The 22,760-nt window shown below is 43.8% G+C and overlaps 1 protein-coding gene across 2 annotated transcripts in view; it reads right to left on the bottom strand.

Moving 5' to 3' along the window:
• Positions 1-1,836: 1,836 nt before the first annotated feature.
• Positions 1,837-22,760, bottom strand: part of EP300 (E1A binding protein p300) — a 73,869-nt gene continuing 52,945 nt past the window's right edge. For both annotated transcript variants that reach the window (XM_045292229.1, XM_004700274.3), the window contains exons 15-31: positions 22,139-22,318; positions 21,533-21,677; positions 20,700-20,818; positions 19,589-19,828; positions 18,889-18,977; positions 16,912-16,992; positions 14,906-14,962; positions 14,300-14,377; positions 12,821-12,888; positions 11,233-11,383; positions 10,983-11,129; positions 10,378-10,491; positions 9,298-9,463; positions 8,442-8,606; positions 7,223-7,384; positions 5,340-5,621; positions 1,837-5,123 (exon numbers count right to left, since the gene is read on the bottom strand). In XM_045292229.1, the coding sequence (XP_045148164.1) occupies positions 2,928-5,123; positions 5,340-5,621; positions 7,223-7,384; positions 8,442-8,606; positions 9,298-9,463; positions 10,378-10,491; positions 10,983-11,129; positions 11,233-11,383; positions 12,821-12,888; positions 14,300-14,377; positions 14,906-14,962; positions 16,912-16,992; positions 18,889-18,977; positions 19,589-19,828; positions 20,700-20,818; positions 21,533-21,677; positions 22,139-22,318 (4,440 nt within the window). In that variant the 3' untranslated portion in view covers positions 1,837-2,927. The remainder of the gene's footprint in view (positions 5,124-5,339; positions 5,622-7,222; positions 7,385-8,441; positions 8,607-9,297; positions 9,464-10,377; positions 10,492-10,982; positions 11,130-11,232; positions 11,384-12,820; positions 12,889-14,299; positions 14,378-14,905; positions 14,963-16,911; positions 16,993-18,888; positions 18,978-19,588; positions 19,829-20,699; positions 20,819-21,532; positions 21,678-22,138; positions 22,319-22,760) is intronic.

Below are 22,760 nucleotides of genomic sequence, written 5' to 3'. Positions count from 1 at the left end.
CCCCCCGCTTTTTCTTCTTAGCCAGAATTTCAAATCACACAGGGCCTTTGTGTAGTGTGCAGCCATCATCATTTCCTTGAGATTAAGGGAGGCCGAGGACTTGGAGTGGAAATTTGGGCTTAGGCGTCAAAACAGCCCATTTTACTGGCTGTGTGATCCTGAGCAAGTTACTTTCCCTGAGCCTGTTTGCCATTTATTACGTGGGGATGTTCTTAAGCAGTGGTTCTCAACCTTCCTTTAATATAGTTCCTCACGTTGTGGTGACTCCCCCCCACCCTTAACATTAGTTTCGTTACTTCATAACTGTATTTTGCTAGTTATGACTCGACCTCTAAAGGGGTCACGACCCACAAGTTGAGAACCACTGTTCTTGAGGCCTCCGTCTAAGTAAATGGAAGCACCTGCAAGGCTGCTGGCTCCCACTGGGCAGAGGACCTAGAGCTGATGGATTAGACCCAGCCCACCTCAGCCTTGTTTGTCTGACCTTCCAATGTCACAATAGCTTCTGACCTTCCAATGTCACAATAGCTACACAGCGAAGCTAGTGTGGCTTCCTAGATTTTGGACTGGATTAATATCCCCGCCCCTGGTTTAGAAAGCAGCTTTCTTTCTCATTTGATGATTTTGTCCCCCACTTCTAACACAGCACTGCAATGTTCTGGCCTTAGCCAAAGATGGTGGTGGTGGTGGTGGTGTTTGTGCTTAGAAACAGGATAGGACATTTTCCCTTTGGTTCCTAGTTGTAAGGTCTTTTTTACCACAGGTATTCACTCACTACCTTCACGAATCTGGTTTCAGGCCAAATGGACTTGAAGCCATTTCCCAGTAGATGTTTCTTCCTTCACGCTTCTGGGCAGAGTTCTTCCCCACCCCTTCTACACTCAGATGCAGCTTTCTCCTACCTCTCCAGAAAACCCCCATCTCCACCAGCCGTGCTCTCTTCCTACACCCTTTGCTTCTCTGGCTTAAACACTCTTTGGTCTACTACAGCTTCAATGCCCCTTCTTCTCCAGACCGTGCTATCTACCTGGCACAGAATAAAAGTGCTCCACCGGCTGTCACTGGCCCAAGGTGGGGGGAGTGCCTGAGCAGGGCAGGCTTGGGCTCATGCTGCATGCAAGGCCCAAGACTCCTCAAACAGCTATCCTTATGCCAGATGGTGTGATGGAGCAAACAGGAGCTGGGAGAATAGTCCTTGGGTCTGTCGCCCTTAATAGACTGTCATCTGTGGTTGGCATAAAGCTTCAGCACAAAAAGCAAGGAAGACCTGCCTGTCTGTGCCAAAGCACAATAGTAACCCAGTTTTCCAGTTTCAAGCACTTGTTTGTAACCAATGTAATACTGTATTCCATTCTAACACCTAGTACCTTGGACAGACTTCACCAGCTTTCCAGGTTTCATTGAGCCATTTTCCTTTCCCAAGTGATTCTCAAAGCTACTCTGAGTTGGCGGTTAGTAAAAGCAGAGGAAAACAGATGCCTTGCCACCTTAATATCAAGACCTGGTCTTTAAGCACTGACTTGTGATGGAACTTCCATCCCTCTTGATCATTTCACAAATTCGGGTGAAGAATTTAGGTCATCTGTATGGATGGACCTTGGAAGAAGGCTCATCCATTATCAAGACTTTAAAAGCAAAATACGAATTCAACCACAACAATCAGCTCATTTATAATACTTTTTCCTTGCACTTTGGACAAATATGCTTAGGAATGAATGATACGTGAATTACACGAGGCTGTTAACAAATCCTCTCGACTCTTACACACCGGCCACTTACACTGATGGCACTCCCAGACAACGCTGTGCTAGCAGAAAGTCAAACAAGACTCAGGTGTCTGTCTCACACAGTTTATTTAACAATAGGTAATAAGAAATCAAATTTAACAGTCTATACAGTGATCCAAAGTTCATATTTATAAGTAATCAACTTTAATTGCATGATTTACAACAGTTGAGGGTTTTTGCTTTCTATTTTCAAGTTTTACAGAAAGTGTGTGTGTGGGAGGGGGCAGGATAAGGAGGAAGAAAGCAAGCAAAGAAACCCCAGGGACACTTTGCATGTTAAAATCATCCCACCGGAATCGTTTCTTACCCTCTTTTTAATTTGTTCCTTTGTTAGATGTAAAAATAACGAGAAAAAAAAAAATTCTTTCAAGAAACAGAAACCACAATATATAATACATCAATTTGGCAGCTGCCCCTGTATATTTTGAAAAAGTCATTTTTCTTTCTACATGTACAAATTATTTTAATACTTGAAGTTTTACGCTCAAGACTTACGAAATAGAAAATTTTCTGGAGCACAAAAGTTGACTTAAGGGAAGGGAAAGGATTTTTTTTTTAACATTTTAAAAAGAATGAACATCTTTGCACCCAGAGAAAAAAAATTGGTATTTTAATATATATTTATATATATTTATATATATATAGAATGTAATTTTAAAGTAACATTAACCCCTTTTGTCCTCTGGTTTTAGAAATGTTCGTTTTTGTTTTTAACTCTTCCATAAAGTGAGGAAAATAGGGAAAAATGTCAACCATCTGCACCAGTAAATAATAACTATTAATATTACATATTTTCATTAATTTAAAAAAAATAATAAAACCTATTGGAGGTGCAAGGAGGAGAGCACGTAGTTGGCGTCACAGACCTCAGTGCCCTCCCAGTGCACATCTGAACCACACACACAGGGGAAAGGACCGGCTCAATAACCAGCCATAACAAAAATATATTCTTTATTCTACCATCCCTCAGGTTCATCTTGCATGTTTGCTTTAAACCACAAACAGTTACTACACAGTTCTCATGTGTTCCAAGGAAAATTGTCTTTTAGGCTAAGAAAGATTCAAAAAAATTGTTTTCAGTACAAAAAGTCTTGTTAAGAGAAAATAATTTTTTTGCTCCCAAAATACTACAAGGTGTCTCTAGTGTATGTCTAGTGTACTCTGCGAGAGGCTTGGATTCAAGTCTGAGCTCTCGGCGCCGAGTCCAAGGTCCGTGGCGCTTGCACCGTGGAGGTTTGCCATGCCTGGATTGCTAGCGAGCTGAGAAAGCATTGCATTCTGGTCCGGGTTGGCAAAATGCCCTTGCTCCATGGGGTTGGCCTGGGTCGCTACCAGTCCGGGGTGCGGGGAGCTGGTCTGTGGGGATACGTGGTGCGGAGAAGGCTGAGGTTGCATCCGTGGGGAAGGACTGGAGTGGGGGGGCTGGGACTGTGGCCGTGGAGAAGGAACAGGTTGCGGGGAGCGCACTTGATTGGAGAGAGAAGGAGGGATCTGCTGGCCTTGTAAGTGTGGGGACTGGGCCTGGTTTGGGAGCATGTGCTGCTGGGGGCTCATAGGGTTGGGCTGAGCAGGGGACCCCATCTGCTGCTGAAGGAGTCGCTGCTGATAGGCTTGTAGGCTGGCTCCAGCCTCAGCGCCCAAGGCTTGGGGAAGCTGGCCCATCTGTCCCATATTCCCTTGCTGCATCTGCTGCATGTGATGCTGCATCCGTTGCTGTTGCTGTTGTTGCTGCGGTGGATAGCCAACTCCCTGGGGTTGCTGGAACTGGTTATGGTTGGCCATTCCAGGGCCTATTCCTGGCCCTGCACCCTGCTGCTGCTGCTGCATCATCTGCTGTCGTCTCAAGATGTCTCGGAACTGTGAAGGCATGGTGTTGTGATTCATGTTCATTTGCTGAGCCTGGGGGCTCATGCCTCCCATGGGTGGTGGAAGCTGCTGCGGCTGCTGCTGGGGCAGGCCAGTTCTCTGGACACCTGCCTGCATGGGGTTCATGTTCTGCATGGCTGGGTTGGAGTGGACCCCCTGCTGGCCTGGCATGGTAGGTGGCTGCAGCACGGGCTGGCCCTGGGGCATGCCTGGCTGCCCAGGGAGGGGCTGTGGATTGGAGTTGGCATACTTGGCTGCCCGCTGCTTGATGAATGCAGCCAACAGCTGGGGATTGGCGTGAAGGATACTAAGCACCTGTTGCTGCTGCAGGGGAGAGCTGGGAGACCTGAGAGTCCGCAAGAGGTTTTGTAAGGCTTGTTGAGACACAGTGCTGCCTGGTTTGAGGGGGCTCACGCCGACCTGGCCCAGTCCTGGTTGGGGAGCCATGTTCAAGGGCTGGCCATGCTGAGCCACTGACATCATGGCCGGCCTTGGCATCCCAGACTGGAGCTGCTGGGGTTGAGGCAATCCTCCCTGGGCCCACGGTGGCTGTTGCTGCATCCCTGTGGGCCCCATCCCCTGTTCCAAGTGTCCACTGGGACCTCTGGCCATGGGGGGTGGATTCATACCCATTGGGGGCATTTGAGTTATCTGGGGCACCTGGTGCTGGACTGGCCTTTGAAAAATTTGCACGTGGGCCATCTGGCGTTGCGTCTCGGCTGCCCTCTGAATCTGCATTGCCATCTCCACTGCTGCAGGTGGAGGCCCTGAGAGGGGTGGCTGAGCAGTCTGAGGTGGGGTTGGTGGGGTCACCTGGCCTGCAGCCTTGCCCTGGGACACAGGGCCAGGAGCTTGAGTTCTGGGCAGGTAGGGAGGCATGCTGTTGGGAGGAGTGGGCTGGGGTTGAGAAGTGGGCTGGGGTTGGGGGGTCTGTGGGGTGGCTGGCTGCTGGCCAGTTGGGGTGGTTGGGGTGGCGGGTGTCGGGGAGGGCAGACCCTGTTGCTGGCCCACCACACCAGTCCGCTGCATGCTGGCCATCCTCCTGCGGAGCATCTGGGCCTGCTGGAGGCGGTGCTGCAGCTGCTGCTGCCGGAGCTTTTGCTTGATATTGAGGCAGAAGGGCACAGGGCACTTGTTCTCCTGGCAGTGCTTGGCGTGGTAGCAGCAGAGGGCAATGAGCTGCTTGCAAATGGGGCACCCACCATTGGTTTTTCGCTTGCAACCCTTGGTGTGTTGCACAACCCGCTTCATTTTCTGGCAAGAGGGCAGGGAGCAGTTGGCGTTGCGGCACTGACAGGCGTGGACCAGAGACTGGATGCAGCGCTGGATGCTCAAGCGGCGAGAGTCTCCTGGGCTCTGGGTGGCTGCAGCCTGTTGGTTGCTACTCTCATCATCTAAGCCGAGACCTAGTTTCTCCATTTTGTGGTCATGGTTCTTAGTGTTATAGCAGGTGATGCACAAGTCGTAATCCTGGAACAAAAAGCACAGGAGTGCAGGTCAACCCTCCCAGATCCAACTCAATCAAAAACCTTTCAGAGGGGCCAAGTCCCTCTATCATCCAATGACTAGTCTCTTCAGCCCCAGTGTTGAGGCTGGCGCCCTCCACCCCGTCCTACTAAATCACCAATGACCCTGAACCAGGGCCCCAACAGCAGCTCTAGCTGTTTGCATGCCTGAGGGACCTACCTCGCAGACGGTGCAGTGCCAGCGCGTCTCCACGTGGTGCTTGCACTCGTTGCAGGTGTAGACAAAGCGGTCCTGGCTTTGGGTGTGTAGCTCCACCAGCATGCACATGGTGGACCACTGGGCTCTCCTTAAGGATGAGAACTCCAGGTGCTTGTCCCTTGCAAGAGTGAGAAAAGCGTCGCGCCCGTCCATCAGATCACAGGGGATGAGGGGATCAGGGTCCACGATGGGAGGCAGGGAGTTGGCAGCAGGGCCAGCGATGAGGCGGATCACAAAAAAGACCTGTGAAACAAACCAGGTGTCCCAACTTGGCACTGGAGTGCCACTTGTGGGATCAAGGATAAAGGATGGGGGGCAGCAGGACCCCATCAAAGCTAGGGATGCTGAACTGGTTTTTGTTTTTTTCTTGCTGAACTGGTTTTAAAGACAGGACCACACACCCTAGTTCTCAACACGGACTACTACAGTGGACCTACAATTTCTAGCTTACTTTCTTCTACATCTTATTTAAAATTCCTTCAAATAGGTGTAGCTCAGGTAGAGAGCACTTGGACAGCTGACATTCTGTCTACAATAGTATATTTTAAGACACTGTCCAGGGTTAAAATGGAATCTAATCACAAGGAAACAAATCAGACTAATCCAAATGGAGAGATTCTGCAAAGAATGAGCCCAACTGTTTGGCATTATACCCAGGGCCAGGAAAAAGGACAGAGCTGGTGGCTGCTTAAAATGGAAGGTGATTAGGAAGGAGATAGGCTGCCAGCTCTTGGCTGGACTGTGTGGACTAGGCGTTGGAGGCTGGTGCTGTGCTAATGATTTTCCAAGGTGGGACACAAGTCACGTGGTTATGTAGCACTTGCTGAGATTACAAGGGAAAAAAACCCAGAAAAATGTTAACTGGTGACGACACAAAGGGCATTTGGGCTGTTCTATGTGCAAGTTTTCAACAAAACTTCTGTTCTTTTTAGTCTGAAAACTCATTAACGATTAATTTCCATTATCTTTTGTATAAAAACTGTAACAGAAAGCTGGTGTGCTACATATATTTGAAATTGATTTGAATATATCTAAATCAACTCTTACTAGACAAATAAAAGGTAAAATAGCACCTCGAGAAACAAGGGCTTTGTGAATTAAATGTAGTCTCGACAGAGACTGTGGACAACAAGTACGTACACTGGTAGCAACACTTGCGATGTTTGCAACGCTCGGCTAAAACGCGAGGGTCTTTTGAGATGAGATACATTTCTAGAAAAAGAACAGACGGCGAGAAAGCACACACCGAGCACACATAAACTGATGCTCCAAAGCAAAGCCTGATCTTACCAGACCTGGTGTGCACTGGTGGGTCTGAGAAAGCACTGAGTGAGAAGAGAAGGCACTTCCCCAGCTGTTCCCCAGGTCTCCAAGTGAGCACAGCAGGGAAGACGACTTCCTAGCTAGTCCACTTCCTCCCATGACACCCTCACAGTTGACTGATTCTACTCTTCCTTCGGCCAATGTCTAACGAAATAGGATCTGAACTTACGACCAGATTCACAATAGTAGATTCTTAACTCTTACTGGGTGACCATTACTAACATCTGCTTCAGACTAAACCAAGCCAGAGGACAGAGTCACAGTGTAGAGGCCAACCCACAGCAATCAAATTCAAGGCCTTTCCCAATTGGGGTATTAAATAAGGCTGAAATTGCCACTATTGTCAATAAGTATATTTGAAACAGCTACAAACCTTACATTTCCTGTCATCACCACCAAACCCTAAGCCCCACCCCTTTTCTTACCCATCAACAAGTCCTTCTGTCTGAATTTCAGACTGCTGGGCAGAAAGTGTTAGGAAATCACCTTGGCCCTTGCGCCCCACCCTAGGTCACTCTCACCTCTTTGTGCTTCTCCATGGTGGCATAGAGCTTCTGCGAGAGGTCGTTGGACACGCTGGGCATGCCGGGCTTCTTCTTGTTTCCCCTACTCAGGCTACTCTTGTTTTTGCTCGTTTTCTTGTTATTCTTCTTTTTGGCATTTTTGCTATCTCCCTTGGTCACCTGCAGGGTAGCACAAGGACAAAAAGGTGTTAACACTTTCGCTCAGAAAGTGCCCTGGAAACTAGACTGAAAGATGGAGGACCCACCCTCTCAGGTCTTTCATGACTTGCTCTTCACGGACCCTCTCTCTTCCTATTTTTAGTACTAGTTTAAAAAGAATGTTTGTCTGAATCTCCCCAACTCCTCCTTCCCCGGTGCTTTCCTCGACTAGAACAGCCTTCAGTTTGTAGATCCCTGTGAACACAAGGAGCTTTGGTGATACTGTGGGTTAGGCATTAAGATGCTAACAAGGTTGCCACCTCAATCTATTAGCTACTCTGCAGGAGAAAGACTAGACTGCTCTCATAAGCAGGGTTGCTGATAGTGGCTGTAGGGTTTTGGTGGGCATGGCCCCAGCATTGTTTTCAGGGAACAATGAGTGAGGGGCATTTAAAGGGGCATGGAATTGGGGTGACAGAAGACTTGACCCCACATTCTTGAATGTTATGCCCCAACTATTTAATAAACTTGGAAAAACACCCAATTACTGAATGCTACATTAAAAAGCTAAGAGTTATTTTATGAAAGTATTTAAAGGACAGTTTCAATGTGCACATCACTAGCCAGCCAGCTCTTCATGGGTCAACTACAGAGACACCAGGGCAATAACTGAGCAAGCGTACTCCTCAATAAGCCACTCCCAGATTGGAGCTGGCAAACTATGGCCCGGCCCGGTTTTAAATGGGAATGGGCTTCATGTTTATAAAGGCTTGTTAAGCCCCTCCCCACCACCCCTTCTAACAACAACAAAAACCACGCCAGTGAGAAATATTTTTAACCTGGTCCTCTATAGAAACTAAAGGTGGCAAACTCCTGCTCTACAGCAGTCATTTTCCATCTGTTTTTCAAGGTTTCTGTCCTACAAATGAACTTTTATCAGTGGGTCTGATGTTAAAAAGGTTGAAAATCACCGAAACAGATATGGCTATAGTTTTTATCTTAGGGGATGGAAGCGGCTTTCACCATGAAAAGTGTCATCAAGCCCACTCTAGGTGCGAGGGACAAAGCCACCCCTTACATCTGTGCTTTCATTGCTGGTGTTCTCCTCTCGCTTTCTCTCTTCTTCCTCCTGTTCCAGCTCTTTGATGCTCTCTTCCAGCACATTGGGCCAAAAGTCCCCCTCAAAGTAAGGCAATTCCTTTGCACTGGTTAACCGATCTTCAGTAGCTTGTTTGAAAATGTCCTGTAAAAATAGCCACACATAGAGATGAGGGTTTGTTTTCATCTTCCCCACAGCATGGGCCCATGTAGGAGTCATAACATTAACAGTGAACAGTCTTGGATCTCCAGTGCCCCCTTTCTCCAGTCACCAGGGCAGGGAGGTTCTCTTGCTCTGCAGAACCAGGCTCCAACTTGGCCTGCTAGAGAGGACACCCTCACTAGCATTTAGAGCGGTACCCCTCCTGGACTATCAGTCTTTCACTGAAAATGACGTTCACACCACCAACTCCACTGACAGGTACTGGACACTATTATAGAGACAAATGACTTGCATGGTTGCTTGGGAAACTATCGAGTGGATTTTTCCTTGTCACGTGTAAAAACGAGATCATGAGACAGCCTTATTTATTGACCTATAATTCTTTTAAAATTCAAACATACCCAAACCAAAAAAAGCAATTACTAATATACTCAATGGCTAATAATCATTAATAATTTTGTCACAACTTAAAAATCAAGGGAAAATGATTTAAAAAAAAAATCAAGGGAAACAAAAGTACCAACACACTGGCATAACTTTAACAAATGATACTCGCATAGAGAGTAGAATAAATCTAAGGTTTTTGTTACAGCATTTAAATGAGAGATAGAAAGCAAAGCCACACGGTCGGCAAATGTAACTATTTTCTCATTTCAGCTGTGCTCCAACTGACCTTGTAGTCGTGGACAATCCGCTCCGACACAGCCTTGTCAAGCATCTTTTTATACCACTCCTGCAGTCGCTTGGGTTTGGGGATCTTCTGGTCAGGTGGGTGACAATGGAAGATGTAGTCGTCTCCCTCACTTGGGGGACATGCCCAAATATGTCCTGTTGTGTAGCTATCAACACAAAGAAAATGAACACTCAAGGAAATGGACCATCCATATTGGAACTAATGCTGCACTTTAAACCACAAGGTGGAGCCAACACCTGAAAAAGTGTACAACTCAGCTTCAGACTAAAAGGTCAGAGGTGGGCATAACCCAGAGCACGAATACCAGTGTTCCCACTGGGTACTTTTTCAGAGGATATGGAGCAACCCTGTGAATTTTAGTCATAGAGGTGATGATTCAACGGAATTGAAAAACTCCAAATTTGCATTTTTAGACCAAATGTAGGATTACACGGCAAAGAAGTAACAGACCCATCTTCAATCCCAAACCTGTTACCACTGAGTTGATATTGTCTCACAGAAACCATATATAGGTTTTCTGAGGCTTTGTTATTAATCTTTACGGGGACAGCCTCATCTTTCTCCTGTGGAGTGGCAGGTGAGTCTGAATCAGTGACCTTGTGGTTAGCAACCAAATACTGACGCCAAAGCACCACAAGGGCTCTAATTTCAATGGGAGACTTAAAAAAAAAAAAGTAAATTCTAAGAGGAAGGTGAGGTGGCAGATACTCTAGACTAGATGTATACCTGAAAGGTAAGAAAAGTCTAATTTTCTTAATTGACATCCAGGTGTTAACACATGCAGCTTAAGATCCCGGATCTCAAATCAAACTGTCACTAATTGCTCAGTAGAACAAGTTAAAATTCATCTAATACCAAGAACATAAAGGCCTTTTAGGGGTTGGGCTGAGTCCAATTATGGCCCAAGTGTCCTTTTCTTTCATCCTGGGAACACTACCCACAAAAGGGCTTCCACACAGCTGAGGTTACAGTTCTGTGAGATGAAAACCAAGGTGAGAAAAACCCCAGGTCTCACACTAAGGGATTTTAATGAAGAGCATTCATTATCAATATACTTACCCCAATTTCTTGACATACTCTAAATATCCAATTAGAATTTCATGATAGACAGCAGTCCTCAAGCATTTAGGGCGGAAGAAATGGACACTGTCCAGGTAAGAGATGTATACTCTCCTGTATCGAGGGAGAAAACCCAAGTCAGATAGCGAGTTTTTGTTCATGGGGCTAAAAAACCATTCCCTTCCTCTGGGGCGCTCTGCTTATTTCAGTTAATAATAATGCTCCACGTACACTATGGCCAGTTAGGTCAGTGGATAGCCAATGACCACTTTCGGGAAGCCTGTGAGATGATTTCTTTGTTGGATTTGTGGTAGCGAGCAGTCCCTGGTATAGGAGCTTCCCATCCCAACTTCAGGCTGCTGTGCATATCCCATATTCATAGCAGTAATAACCGTTACTACAGAAGAGCAAAAAAGTGCTGCTGTTGCCTTCCCGTTTCTGTTCAGACGTGTCAACATTATGGGTAATTCTGTTTACCATGTGGGCACTTGAGGTTTCCAAACCATGCACATTAACATTTATTTTCCCATTAAGCTTTTCCCCACTATCACAACTTGAAAATCCAACCCAATTCAAAGGCAGCCAGGGCTCTCAGTCAGTCATACCTCTGATTGGGCGGAGGGCAGTCAGAGCCATACTCTTGAACATGCATGCCAAAGAAGCACAGATCAACGCCGTCAATTTCTTCAAAGGCAAAGAGGGCTTTGGTTCGATATGGGAAGGACTCTGCCATCTCACCACTATCTACAAACCTGCATGATACAGAAAGGAGGGGAAAACCACACTATATCTCTCCCGCAGAGGGGATTCATCCACAGCCCGCCTGAATGAGAAGGGAATGCAGAAATGACCAACCTTGCTTTCATGCCGGGTTTGACTTCCACAGTTTTGTCAGAAGCATGAACTACCCGAACTGTAACTTCTCCTGACTCAGGGTGATTTTGTCGCCTCAAAAAGTCATTCACACGATTCTCCAGAAAAGTACCAAGTCTGGTAGATGGCAACCCTAGCAACATACAAGTTTAACAGTTACTAAGGTACAAATTTATAATTACCAATCTTCCAAGTTCAATCTCAAATGTCCTTTCTCCTTTGCCGATAAAAACCAGGATAATTTCCTAGAGTTTTAAAAAGTCAGCAAGCCCCCAGTGTTTTGCCTCAGTGTGGTGGAGTCAGCTCAAAAATCGTATCATCGTCAATGAGGGTGGTGCGTGATGGGGATCCAAGTGATGGGGATCCAATACCCACCTATAGACAACTGGACACACCTTGCAGAGGGGTAGTGGGGAGGAAATGAGTCACTTAGGGTTCAGTATAGCAATAATAAAACCCACAAACTTCCTCTAGTTCTTAAAAGCTTCCTCCTCCCAACTACCATGACCCTAATTCTGCCTTGCAAACCTGGTTAGACCAGAGGATGCATAGTGGTACAGATAGGAACTGGAAACGCAGGGAATCTAGGACAGATGAACCCCGCAGGACCAGGGGTGACAGTGGCGATACCAGGAGGGAAGGGGTGGGTAGAAAGGGGGAATTGATCACAGGGATCTACATATAACCTCCTCTCTGGGGGATGGGCAGCAGAGGGGTGGGTGAAGGGAGATGCCGGGCAGTGTAAGATATAACAATAATTTATAAATTATTAAGGGTTCATGGGGGAGGGGGGAGGGATTAAGAGGGGTAAAAAGGAAAACGAGCTGATTCCGGGAACCCAAGAGGAAAGCGAATTTTGGGAATGTTGAGGGCAACAAATGTATAGGTGTGCTTTATACAATTGATCTATGTATTGTGATGAATTGTATGAGCCCCAATCAAATGATTTTTAAAAGTCAGCAAGGCAGTAAAGGGTAATATTTTCAAAAACAAAAGAATCACACAACACATGACAAATCTGTTTCATGTTTGGAGAGGGATCATATTAATGTTCTTGGTATTAACCCAGTTTTAGTATATGAAGGCCCTTCAAAAAGTTGTTGAGTATATTTCATAATCTTTTAATTCCATTTTCTCTCGCAAACTTTTTGAAGCTCCTCTGTATATGTTCTAAAAGTATTAGAATTAATACTTTAAACATTTTCTTATAGTTGAAATAGAAAAGCAAATGCCTATGTTTGATGAGTATTTACTAACATCAGCTTCCATAATTACCCTCAGCGCCCCCAAGAAGATCCCAGAAGGCTAAAGTATGCATAGCACTGATGACCCGTCATGGGATGGCACTTGCGGCTTATAGTAGGGAGTACCCCAAATAAGAAGCTTTTTCTCCAAAATCTGTCTCTTTTAGAGGTCTAATGAATTTATTCAACAGCAAAAAATACACTACAGTTCAATTTGAAATAAATTGCTCTGGCTAATTAAATAGTTTTAAAATTAAGCTGAAACAAAGTATCTTCTCAACTTGGCTAAGTATTGCTGAGATTTATCACGGGAGAATACAACTTACTTTTAGCAGAAAACTTATTTTCTTTTCTAGTTCGTCCAATTTTCTTTAAACAGCCATCACAGATAAAACTAAAACAAAAAATAATTTATGAATTATCAAGGGTTCATGAGGGAGAAAAGGCAGGGGAGGGAAAAAATGAGCTGATACCAAGGGTTCAAGTAGAAAGAAAATGTTTTGAAATGATGCCAACAAACATACAAATGTGTTTTGACACAATGGATGTATGATATGGATTGTGATACGAGTCCCCAATAAAATGATTAAATAAAAAGCAAAACAAAACTAAAACAAAACCAAGATTTTGCTTAACAAAAAAAAAAGCATTTAAAGTAAGACCTACAACAAAAAAACAATCTTATGAATGACATTAAAAGAGACAGCCCAGGATAAATATTTCTAGCTATATACTAAAAAGTCGATACAACAAAAATAAGGAGCTTTTTTAAAATCAGTAAGAAAGACTAATCAATGACAATCATGAGATACAAAAAGGGAAGAAGACAGGACTAGAACTAGATCACACAGAATAAAAGGGTTGCAAATGGAATCACTTTAGGACAAACAGATGCAAGTGGATAAAGAAAAAGGAAGAGAAACAATGAAAAAAAAGTTCAGCAAGAATAGCTACACATCTCTTAAACAGTTCCATCCACTCTGTAAACAAGGAATGTAGCAGCAAGGTACACTTAAAGACAAGTTACAGTGAAAACAAAAAAGCAGCTACTTAATGACACCTACTACAATTTCCTCAGTGCTACTTTTTGGAGGAATTTCTCTCTTTTTAAAATTCTCTCCTCTTCCCTGTGATCTCCAAACCAGCACCCACACTGAAACAGCAGGGGGCAGCATGGAGTCCTATTCTAAGGTGATAACCAGCTCACCTTCCTTCAGAGCAGAGCTAGGATCAGCCTATTCCTGGAGGAGAACCCAACCCTAGTGCGGTAGATGGACTCACAGCCGGCATACATCCCTCCCCTCGGTGCTCCCCAAACGGCCATATGTGCAGCCTATGATGGATATTCGGAAGCAAAACTTAAGAGGCCAAGAATACCAACTTTATTAAGTCTTTATTCATTTCCATGCAACTCTACCCGTACCTATGGGCAATTATAACTTTGCTATTATTTCCCTTGAATAGTTGTGAAAACCAGAGCTTTATTAAGGCCATCAATTAATATACTATTGATGATAAGCTATTTCTCTCCATTTCTCTTTCTTTTAACTTTTCTGCTTAACTTTTCTGCTGTAGTCCAAATGGCCTTCAAAATCGGGCATATCTAATTGCAGTGAACACTTGCTTTATTAGTTCCTGGTACTAGAAACTACATACAAGTATTTTACTTTTGATTTATTTAAAACCAGATTTTTAATTATCTTTTCCTAATCTTCAGGGAAAAAGGAACGACTGAAGTTATGGTAGTCACTGCACAGAAGAGAAGAGTCTTCAGCCACAGGACAGAATGCTGCTGCGAGCCTCACCCAGCTGGCCAGATGACCTCATGATGGAGAACACAGATCTGGTGCATCTTCCTTCCACACTCAGCGCACTCGACAAACCTGGAATGCAAGCCCATCCCAGAGTAATTATCAGACTTTTCAACCAGGGCAAAACCTCCAGTATTTCCCTTGACTTCTGACAGTTCAAAAGAGAGCCAAGGAATGGACATAGGTCTCTGTTTTGGCATTACAGACGAGTAAATTTCAAAGCCAATTCTAGGACCAGTGAACAATTACGACACTACCCACCCAGCCTAATCTTTAGATTATCGTACGTTTCCAGAGCTCTGATGAGCACCCCTATCCACCCCTGATCCAGAAATGCAGAGAACGGATGACATGGGTGAAACATGTAACAGAGCTAAGGTTGTTTAGGTGCTGCATTTGGACTTGAAAAACACCAAAACAGTACACACTTTAGTGACATGCTACACTTCAATGATGTCTTCCACCACCCAAAAACTAACAGCTGTGCTCAGGTCATAATAGTTTATCCAGGATAACCGTTAAATCTGTGAGACAGGATAAACTGAGTGACCACACAAACTAAGAGGGAGGAGGAGAGAGATCACACAGACGACTACTTACAATTCAGGATCCAGTGTGTCGTTTTTTCTCTTGGAAAACTGTTCTTTATTTATTGTACTAAGGAAAGAAGAGGGGACATAATGAGAAAAAGTGATACAGAAAGATAAACAATCTGACTGCTACTCCAAGGGAGGAAGTCTAAGACTTTCAAGGGATTCTTTGAATTCTCTTAAGAATTGACATGAGATTAATGGATTCTTGGCTAACACAAAATCAACTTTTATGTAAAGGCATGTTTTTGGTAAGAAACCTGTTTTTTCTCTTATAGAAAATAAAGACAGGAAGAACTACAACATCCCATTCTTTATTCCTTTTAATTTAATGTTCTTAAACTGAGCTCAAAAGATGGTATTTATAGTGGGAAGCAAATCACGATTTAAATACCCCTTTTCTAGAGTCAACTTTTTACATCAATAAAGTATTTCAATGTTGATACATATTTTGTGCTAATAATTACTCCAAAAAAGGTAAATACACTGAATTTCATAGTATGCGGAGGTTTTAAAAAAGCAGCATGTGGCTTCCCACTCTAAGTTCTCAACACAGCCCACTGTTAGAGCCTCACTACATTCAGGGGTGGACAATTTTCTCAGGCTATGTCTAGAAGCAACTTCCTTTACAGTGACTGACTTTTGGTTTCTGAGATTCCTCCTTACAAGAGGAGAGGGCATGCAAACACCTACAATTTTTCCATACAGGCATTAAAATCAAGAATAATCTCTGGTAATGGCATTTTCTGACTGGCCAAGGGTGGAATGGTCATAAAACCACCAGCGGTATCAGAAAAATCCAGGGCTTCTGAGAAATGCAGACCCTCAGGCCCACTACAAACATGCTGTTCATTAAAGAGGGCCTGGCCTTTCAATGCATAGCAGAGATTTAGAACCTCTTACAGGCCATTATACAGGTTCAAAGGCAGGGTTGGCCATTCTTCCTCCATCAGGAAACCTACATTTAAGTGGACTTCTCTGGCCAAGCCCAAAGTCAACTGTCTGCTCAGAACCACTATGTTTTACTGCAATAATGAGCAAAAAGCAAACTATAACTTCAGAATTCAATTTAGAATTTAACCACGTTCCCCCTGTAAGCTGCTTTTTAACGACTATCATGTTTACAACAATTTCATCATTCCACTTTTATTCTCGTGTAATGTTTAGCTATAGCACAAACCAGAAAATAAGAGCCTAAAAATATTAAAACTACACTGCAGTCTTGACAACACATTCCGAGTTTGAAATATAGTCTCTTAGTAGCTAACTAAATTTTAGTCATGAGTATTGGGTAGTTTAGGCTGTGCTTAAAAATGTTCTTTGGCAGATTTAGAGGAGTAAGATCTTGTGTGATGCTGAAAGCCCAAATAAGTCACTAATAAACTTTTACACTCTTATAGGCTATTAAATTCAGTTCACTATTTGTGTTTTAAGAATTTCGTTAACCTGTAAGAAGATTAGGAGCCCAGGTAGCTTAATGATTACTCAGTGGGCTGCTAACTTTGAAGTTAGCGGTGAGAAATGACCAGTCACTCCTGGGGGAAAGAGGAGGGAGGCTTTCTACTCCAGGAAAGATTTAGTCTTGGACACTCACAGGGCAGTTAGTTCTACCTTACCTACAGGGGAACCAGGAGAGAACTGACTGGTGGCAGTGTGTAAAAAGACTGGACTGCATAACATCCCTTAGATTTAAGTTAATGATGAAGAGCCCTTTTTAAAAGCTGATGAGTTCTTTATAAAAGATGGACCTGCTAAGTTAGGCTGAACAGAACTTTCCACGAGGACGGCAATGTTCTCTTGCCTTGCTCCAGATGGCAGCCACTAGCCACAATTGAAGTGTGGCTGACGCAATTTTATTTAATTTTAATGCATAAATGGTCCTATGTGGCCAATGGCTGACATACTGGCAATATGGCTTCACATCAAGACAGCTTCCCCGCCAGCAACCTGCGCACAGTCACCTGCTATCTTACTGAGGAATAATTCAGCACTTTTCTTAACAATGTGATTACTTACGTTTGAGGCTGGGAAGGGTCATCCCCCAAAGAAACGCTCTCCCCTTGGATTTCATTGAAACACTTCTCACAGAAATGATACCTGTCGGCAAGAAGGCCATACTGGGGTGAACTGTTCCGTTCACACAACACAGCCAAAGCCAAGCAACGAAGCCACCAATCACAGCAGGCCAAGGAGGGGGACGGGAGCAGAGAGCAGGTCATCAACGGCGACAAGGACATTCAATGATGCAGATTTATGGGCCCCACAGTTTGAGTTTTGGTTTTTTGATTTTTTTGTTTTGTTTTTGGTTTGCAATCAAAGCCAAGTGCAGACAACGACAAGCATGAGGGAGAAAAAAAAACACAAAACAAACGAAGAAATGAGGGATTGCCGGACAACAAAAAACATAAAAGCAAGACAGGACAACAAATAGCAGAAAGCCAAGGCAAAGCACAGATTAGCATTAAATATCTCAAATGGGATCACAAATAGCAAATGATTACAGCAAATCAAACAAAAAGTTCCACTGACACAGACCCATACCCTTTCAGTTCGGTCACTAATACATCATCAAAGTGGGGGCTGGGCAGGAGACGTGCTAATCTGACTATCGCCTAACCAGAATTCCCCACCTTAAACAATGTAAAGAAAAAAACCCATTCTGGTAGCAGCAGCAAGAATGATCACCTAAACACAGAGGGGACTGGAAACTACCAGCTGATGCCAAGGAAGCCACCCTCAGCCAAAACGTGTCTTTCCTGAGAAGCCATTGCACAGTGCTGCCTGGGGCTGGAGGTTACCTGGCCAGAGCAGGGCAGCGTGGTATCCAGTGTGGCATGTGTGGGCCCATAGAGGAAAGGCACTAGAGTACTAAGAATACTTAAACTGATCAAATGGTTGTATGAAGCCCAGAAGTACACACATGCCAAGATCATAATGTGAGAAAAATCTGCCAGCTGCTAAGCTTCTTGAACATCAGGTGTTCCTAACAACTTGAGTCTGACCTTGCCTAGATTTCATTGAGTACAAAACTATGAAGTCTAATTACTACGAAACACTAAGGGGACAACTTATTTTGTTAAAAAAAAAAAAGGGGGGGGGGGGCCAAAAAGCTTAAGTGACTTAAAGGGGGCCGGGGGGAAGCCAGAAAATCCATCTGTAGCACACAAGTTCGGCAAGAGCCAACACCGAGGACTTGGAATCATTTGAGAAAGGAATTGGCTGGCCTTGTGAGACTGTATCAGAGCCCTAGTAATGATGACAGCGCAAGCCGATTGGAGGCTCATTACCGAGAGGTGGCAGCAAACAGGCCTACCACAACCTATTCGACTGTTAACACCTGTGACAACACCACTGACTGGGCAGGAAATGAAGGCAAAAATGCCTCATTTCCTACTGCCTCGCCATCCTCTGTCAAGTCCCACTTTGTAGGGGCAAAATGAAGCAGAAGTATTCTCATTTTAACTTGTACTGGAGGGTAAAAGCAAATTCGCCCCAGTCCTGTTTTCACACACAGGTCCCCATAAAAACCACCTAAGAGTTAGGTTGCACAGAAAAGGAATATTTTCCCCCAAATAGAGCGGGCTAATATGAGTTAGATTTCGAAGTTTTCTGGGTAGTTTTTGCACAAGGAGAAAGCCACCAGCTATTTCATAGACATGCAGAAAGACAAATCAGCTTAAAATCGTCTCAGCTTTGTCTGATACTATGGTGAGCTATAACAGTCCATTAGAAAGACAAGTTGGGGGCCTGGGACACAGTCCCACTTCTGTCATCAACTCACAAGGCCTTGTGTTCCCCTCAGTCCAGATACCTGAGGCAAGACTCCTGTCCATTAGAAAAAAATTTAATTCCCCAAAAGCAGAAAGCCCAAACTTGTGTTGTACAGTTGTTCTCAAGCTACTTTCTCACGGACTATGTCCCCATGTATGTTGGCTCTACGTAGCTAGACATGAGACACCTGTGCACACATGCTCCACACAGGGCCACCCTTACCTGTTCTGGTAACTGTAGTAAGTGGCATCTCGAGGGATTGTACATAACTGTTTGCCATAGCAACACAGTGTCTGTGGAGAGAATTCCAACTGCAAAAGAAATCATATGTTCAATAGTACAGAGGCCTAAAGGATGGCAACAGTAACACCGTCAAATCAGCAATCAAAGCCAGCAATGCATAGTCTTCACACCCTAATCAGAATAAGGCACTTTTAGGGTTCAGGGTGGTTCACAGAACTAAATCCACACAAAGCCCTAGTGTTAAAATATGTGTTATAGGAAAACTGCCATTTTAACAAATTTTCAGTGTGCTCAGGCATATCCCTCCTTAACACACCACAGAACTCATTAGGACATGTGGAGTGCTATGGGAATTTATGTACACACACAAGCTAGTGAAATCCAGGCAATGGTGCACATACAGGGGTATATGATTATGTCTCTACTTTAGATGAGCTCACAGTATAATGCATCAGGATTTGAACTGGTCAAGTTTCCACTAAAATTACTATCGGTGCAGCATATGTCTGTAAAGTACAGGAATGTAAACCATTATTGCTATGGCAAGAGCAGCATAACAGTGCCAACAACTGTGAGAAAAATGCAGTCCAACCTAGAAGTAACGTACTCTCTTAGCCCAACCACTGTTTGCCTAGGTGCCTCAGGGAAGCCAAAAGCAGATCTGAAAGTAATTTCTTACCTTTCTGCCACAACAATACCCAAGGTTTTGCATAACTGGGTCAATTTCTTGTTCAAAGACCTCAGACAGCTTGGAGCAGTATTTGTACACCCGCGATGTCTTCCGATTATACAACCAAGCATTATTGAACATAAGCCAAATGTCATCCACATATTGCCAAGGTTCTTGATACTGTCCAGTGTCTAACTTTCTCTTGATGGTAGACAGATCCATGGGACTCTTAACAATATCAAAATAATCCTAGAACAAGTGACACCAAACATTACCCATGAACAATATACTGACTCACAACATAACATGAATAAACACTGAAAATAAAATAAAGTATGTGAAAAAGAGCCAGACACAAAAGGTCCTTCTATCATTGTATGATCCTATTTATATGCAATATTCAGCCTGTGGAGGAGGTTAGGGCAGATGGAGCATCTTCCTAATGTTTCAGGTAGTGTTGCTTGCCTCTTGGGTCTGGCTGTATTTCCAGGTTGGCTAATGTGTGTCGTTTCTTTGAGTCGTTGATAAGCAAATAACTGAAGCTGCTCAGTGAGCAGAGCAACAGTGCCCATAATAAAGCCACCATGGACTTTCCCTGCAGTCAACAAGGTAGTTCCAGACGTGTCACTGCACTGTATGGAGATTAGTTTCACAAACAAAAATTAAGTTAACGACCCTTAGACCAGGCCAGCAGCAATTCCAATCCTATGATATGCCCAACAAAATGATATAGCCATAAATGAAGTACTATTTGGCCAAAAAAAAAAAAAAAGAACAAAATATTGATTCATGCTACCACACAGAGGAAAATAAACAAAGTGGCAAGTCATTTACTATATGATTCCAGAATAGGTAAAGTCGACTGAGACAGACAGAATAGGTAAATCCAGTGAGATGATTAAGGGTAGCCTGGGACTGCGGGGATCTGGCAGAAAATGGGAGTAAATGCTAATGTGCACAGCACCTTTTTGGGTAATGAAAATATCCTAAAACTGCCTGTGGTGGTGATCGAGCAATTTTATTGAACTTTAAATTGATGAATTTTACGGTTTGCGAATTACCTGTATGTCTCAATAATGTTACATCCCCCTTCCCCAACCCGGTCTCTCCACATACTTACAGGGATTCCTAGAAGTTGAGGATCCACAGGCTGACGAAAGGGAAGGGATTCTGGATCCTGCCGGTAAAGTGCCTCCAATGTTGGCATCAATGCCTGCCGTAACTCTTCAGGTTTGAAAACTTTAAGAGACGCACATTTGAAATTAGTTTCAATTAAACAAAAGGGAGAAAAATCATGTAAGTTAAACCTCTAAAGAGCATCTCAAGAATCATAAAACACACATAAAGAGTCCATTGTCCACAGGGATCATTTCTTAGCCCAGGTAGGGGAGAAACGCTGCCTGCTGGTGGTAGTGCTGTCCAACAACAGACAGTAGTGTTCACTGTGCAACAGTGTATGACAAGTGAGAAATTAGATCTGCTCGTCACAAAGCTAAAGGAATCAGAAGTACTGAAATGAAAAACAGGCCCTCATTAAGATGTCTGATGTTTTAAAGCGCCTAGGAAAGAGACATTTAGCAACTTTAATGACAGATCTAAAGTGTAACTGCTAGGACAATAGGCTTAAGTTGATTAAATCAAGCTCAAATGTGTTCTAAGCACAGGAAAGACTTGCTGGTATGTCCCAAATGAAATTATTCTGAGCAAAGGCCTTATTATTTCTTCTATTCAGAAGTTAATTCTATCCTCAGAAGGGTGGTATTTGAAATTAGTGTTTTTTTTAACCTCAAGGTGGAGAATCACACTAGAGTTGGCAAAGGCTTTTTATAAAATAGACCAGGCCCAAGGCGCCAGGTTAAGTGAGTCTCATAGTTTGTTTTTGAGGCCCAGGAAGCCCTTTCTTGCCCTTGTCCTTGGTTTTCCCCAGTTCTAGTAAGAGAGCCTGAGACTTACTCTTTTTCTTAGACTGTCCTGGGGCTGGAGATGACTGGGTGGCTGAGGTACTTGGCTGGTCCTCCTCCTCTTTTGCTTCAGCTTTTATTTCAGTGCTTCTCTCTTCGGTTTCTGTAGATTCCACTTTACAATCTTCCGATTTTGTCTAAATGGAAAGGTAGAACTTCTCAGAATTGCCATGACCCAACTGCAATTAGTGATACTTAACCAGGATGTTAATTACTTTCAGCAGCAATGTCCTTTCTCACAGAAACCAATGAAAGGAGATCTAATTACCAGAATACTTTGCAGCAACATGCTTAAAAAAAAAAAATTAAACTGGGCTTCTATACTGAGGTCCGGAGGTTCCTGGGTGGTATTAAATGGCTTGTGTTTGTCTTTGACTGCTAGGTTGGCAATTCAAACCTAGCCACTACATCATGGACGAAAAAGCTGAAGCTTGTTTGATAATTTGCTCCCATTGAACTATAAACAAGGAAACCCTGTAGAACAATTCTACTCTGTAACACCAGGGGTCATGCTGAGTCAGAATCTTCCGTACTGTAAGTAACAGCACAACAGAGCGAGGTTCTGGTTAAATGAAAGTCGTAATTGTATTACTCTCACCTCTGGAATATCCTCAGGCTGAGCATCTGCAGGTTCTGGTTGTTCCACTTCCATTTTAGCCTCCATTTTCACTTCTTGGGAAGGTTGTTTCTCAGGAATGGTCTGAGAATTCACTTCGGTGCTACTAGTAGAGGGAGGGTTGGATACCTGACCTTCAATGCTTATACCTGGCTGGGAAAGCTGGACAAGAAAAAAAAAATTATACAAGCAGAATTGAAGATTCAGAACAGGGTGGCAGGATTTCTGGCCAGTACCATTTCCCCATAATGTTGCTTTCACTTGCTTAAATGAAAATTTAATTAAATTTTGCTTAATGACAGGAGACTGAGGACTTGCAAACACTGGTTAGTAGACTGAGACAGCACATTTTCATTCAGTAACTATCATTCTTGGGCAGTGTATGAGAGTTGAGGATCTAAGAGCTGCTATTTACACTAAAATGGAAGGGGAAGAAAATTAAGAGCGATGGACCATGCTCTTTTGCTTGTTTCTAGTTTTATTAATCAGGGAAAAGTTCCAATGTACACAAAAGGAGAATCACTCAATGAACTGAGTGGCTATCTGAATCAAGACATTCTAATGGGTGCTTCCGCTGTGTTTAACACCAAATGGCATCCCCCCC

The sequence above is a fragment of the Echinops telfairi genome, unplaced genomic scaffold, assembly GCF_000313985.2.
Source record: "Echinops telfairi isolate 266 unplaced genomic scaffold, ASM31398v2 ScPeMD7_2;HRSCAF=8, whole genome shotgun sequence".
Lineage (NCBI taxonomy): Eukaryota > Metazoa > Chordata > Mammalia > Afrosoricida > Tenrecidae > Echinops > Echinops telfairi.
Note: the sequence above shows the minus strand (reverse complement) of the source record. Positions and strands in the feature narration are given on the sequence as shown.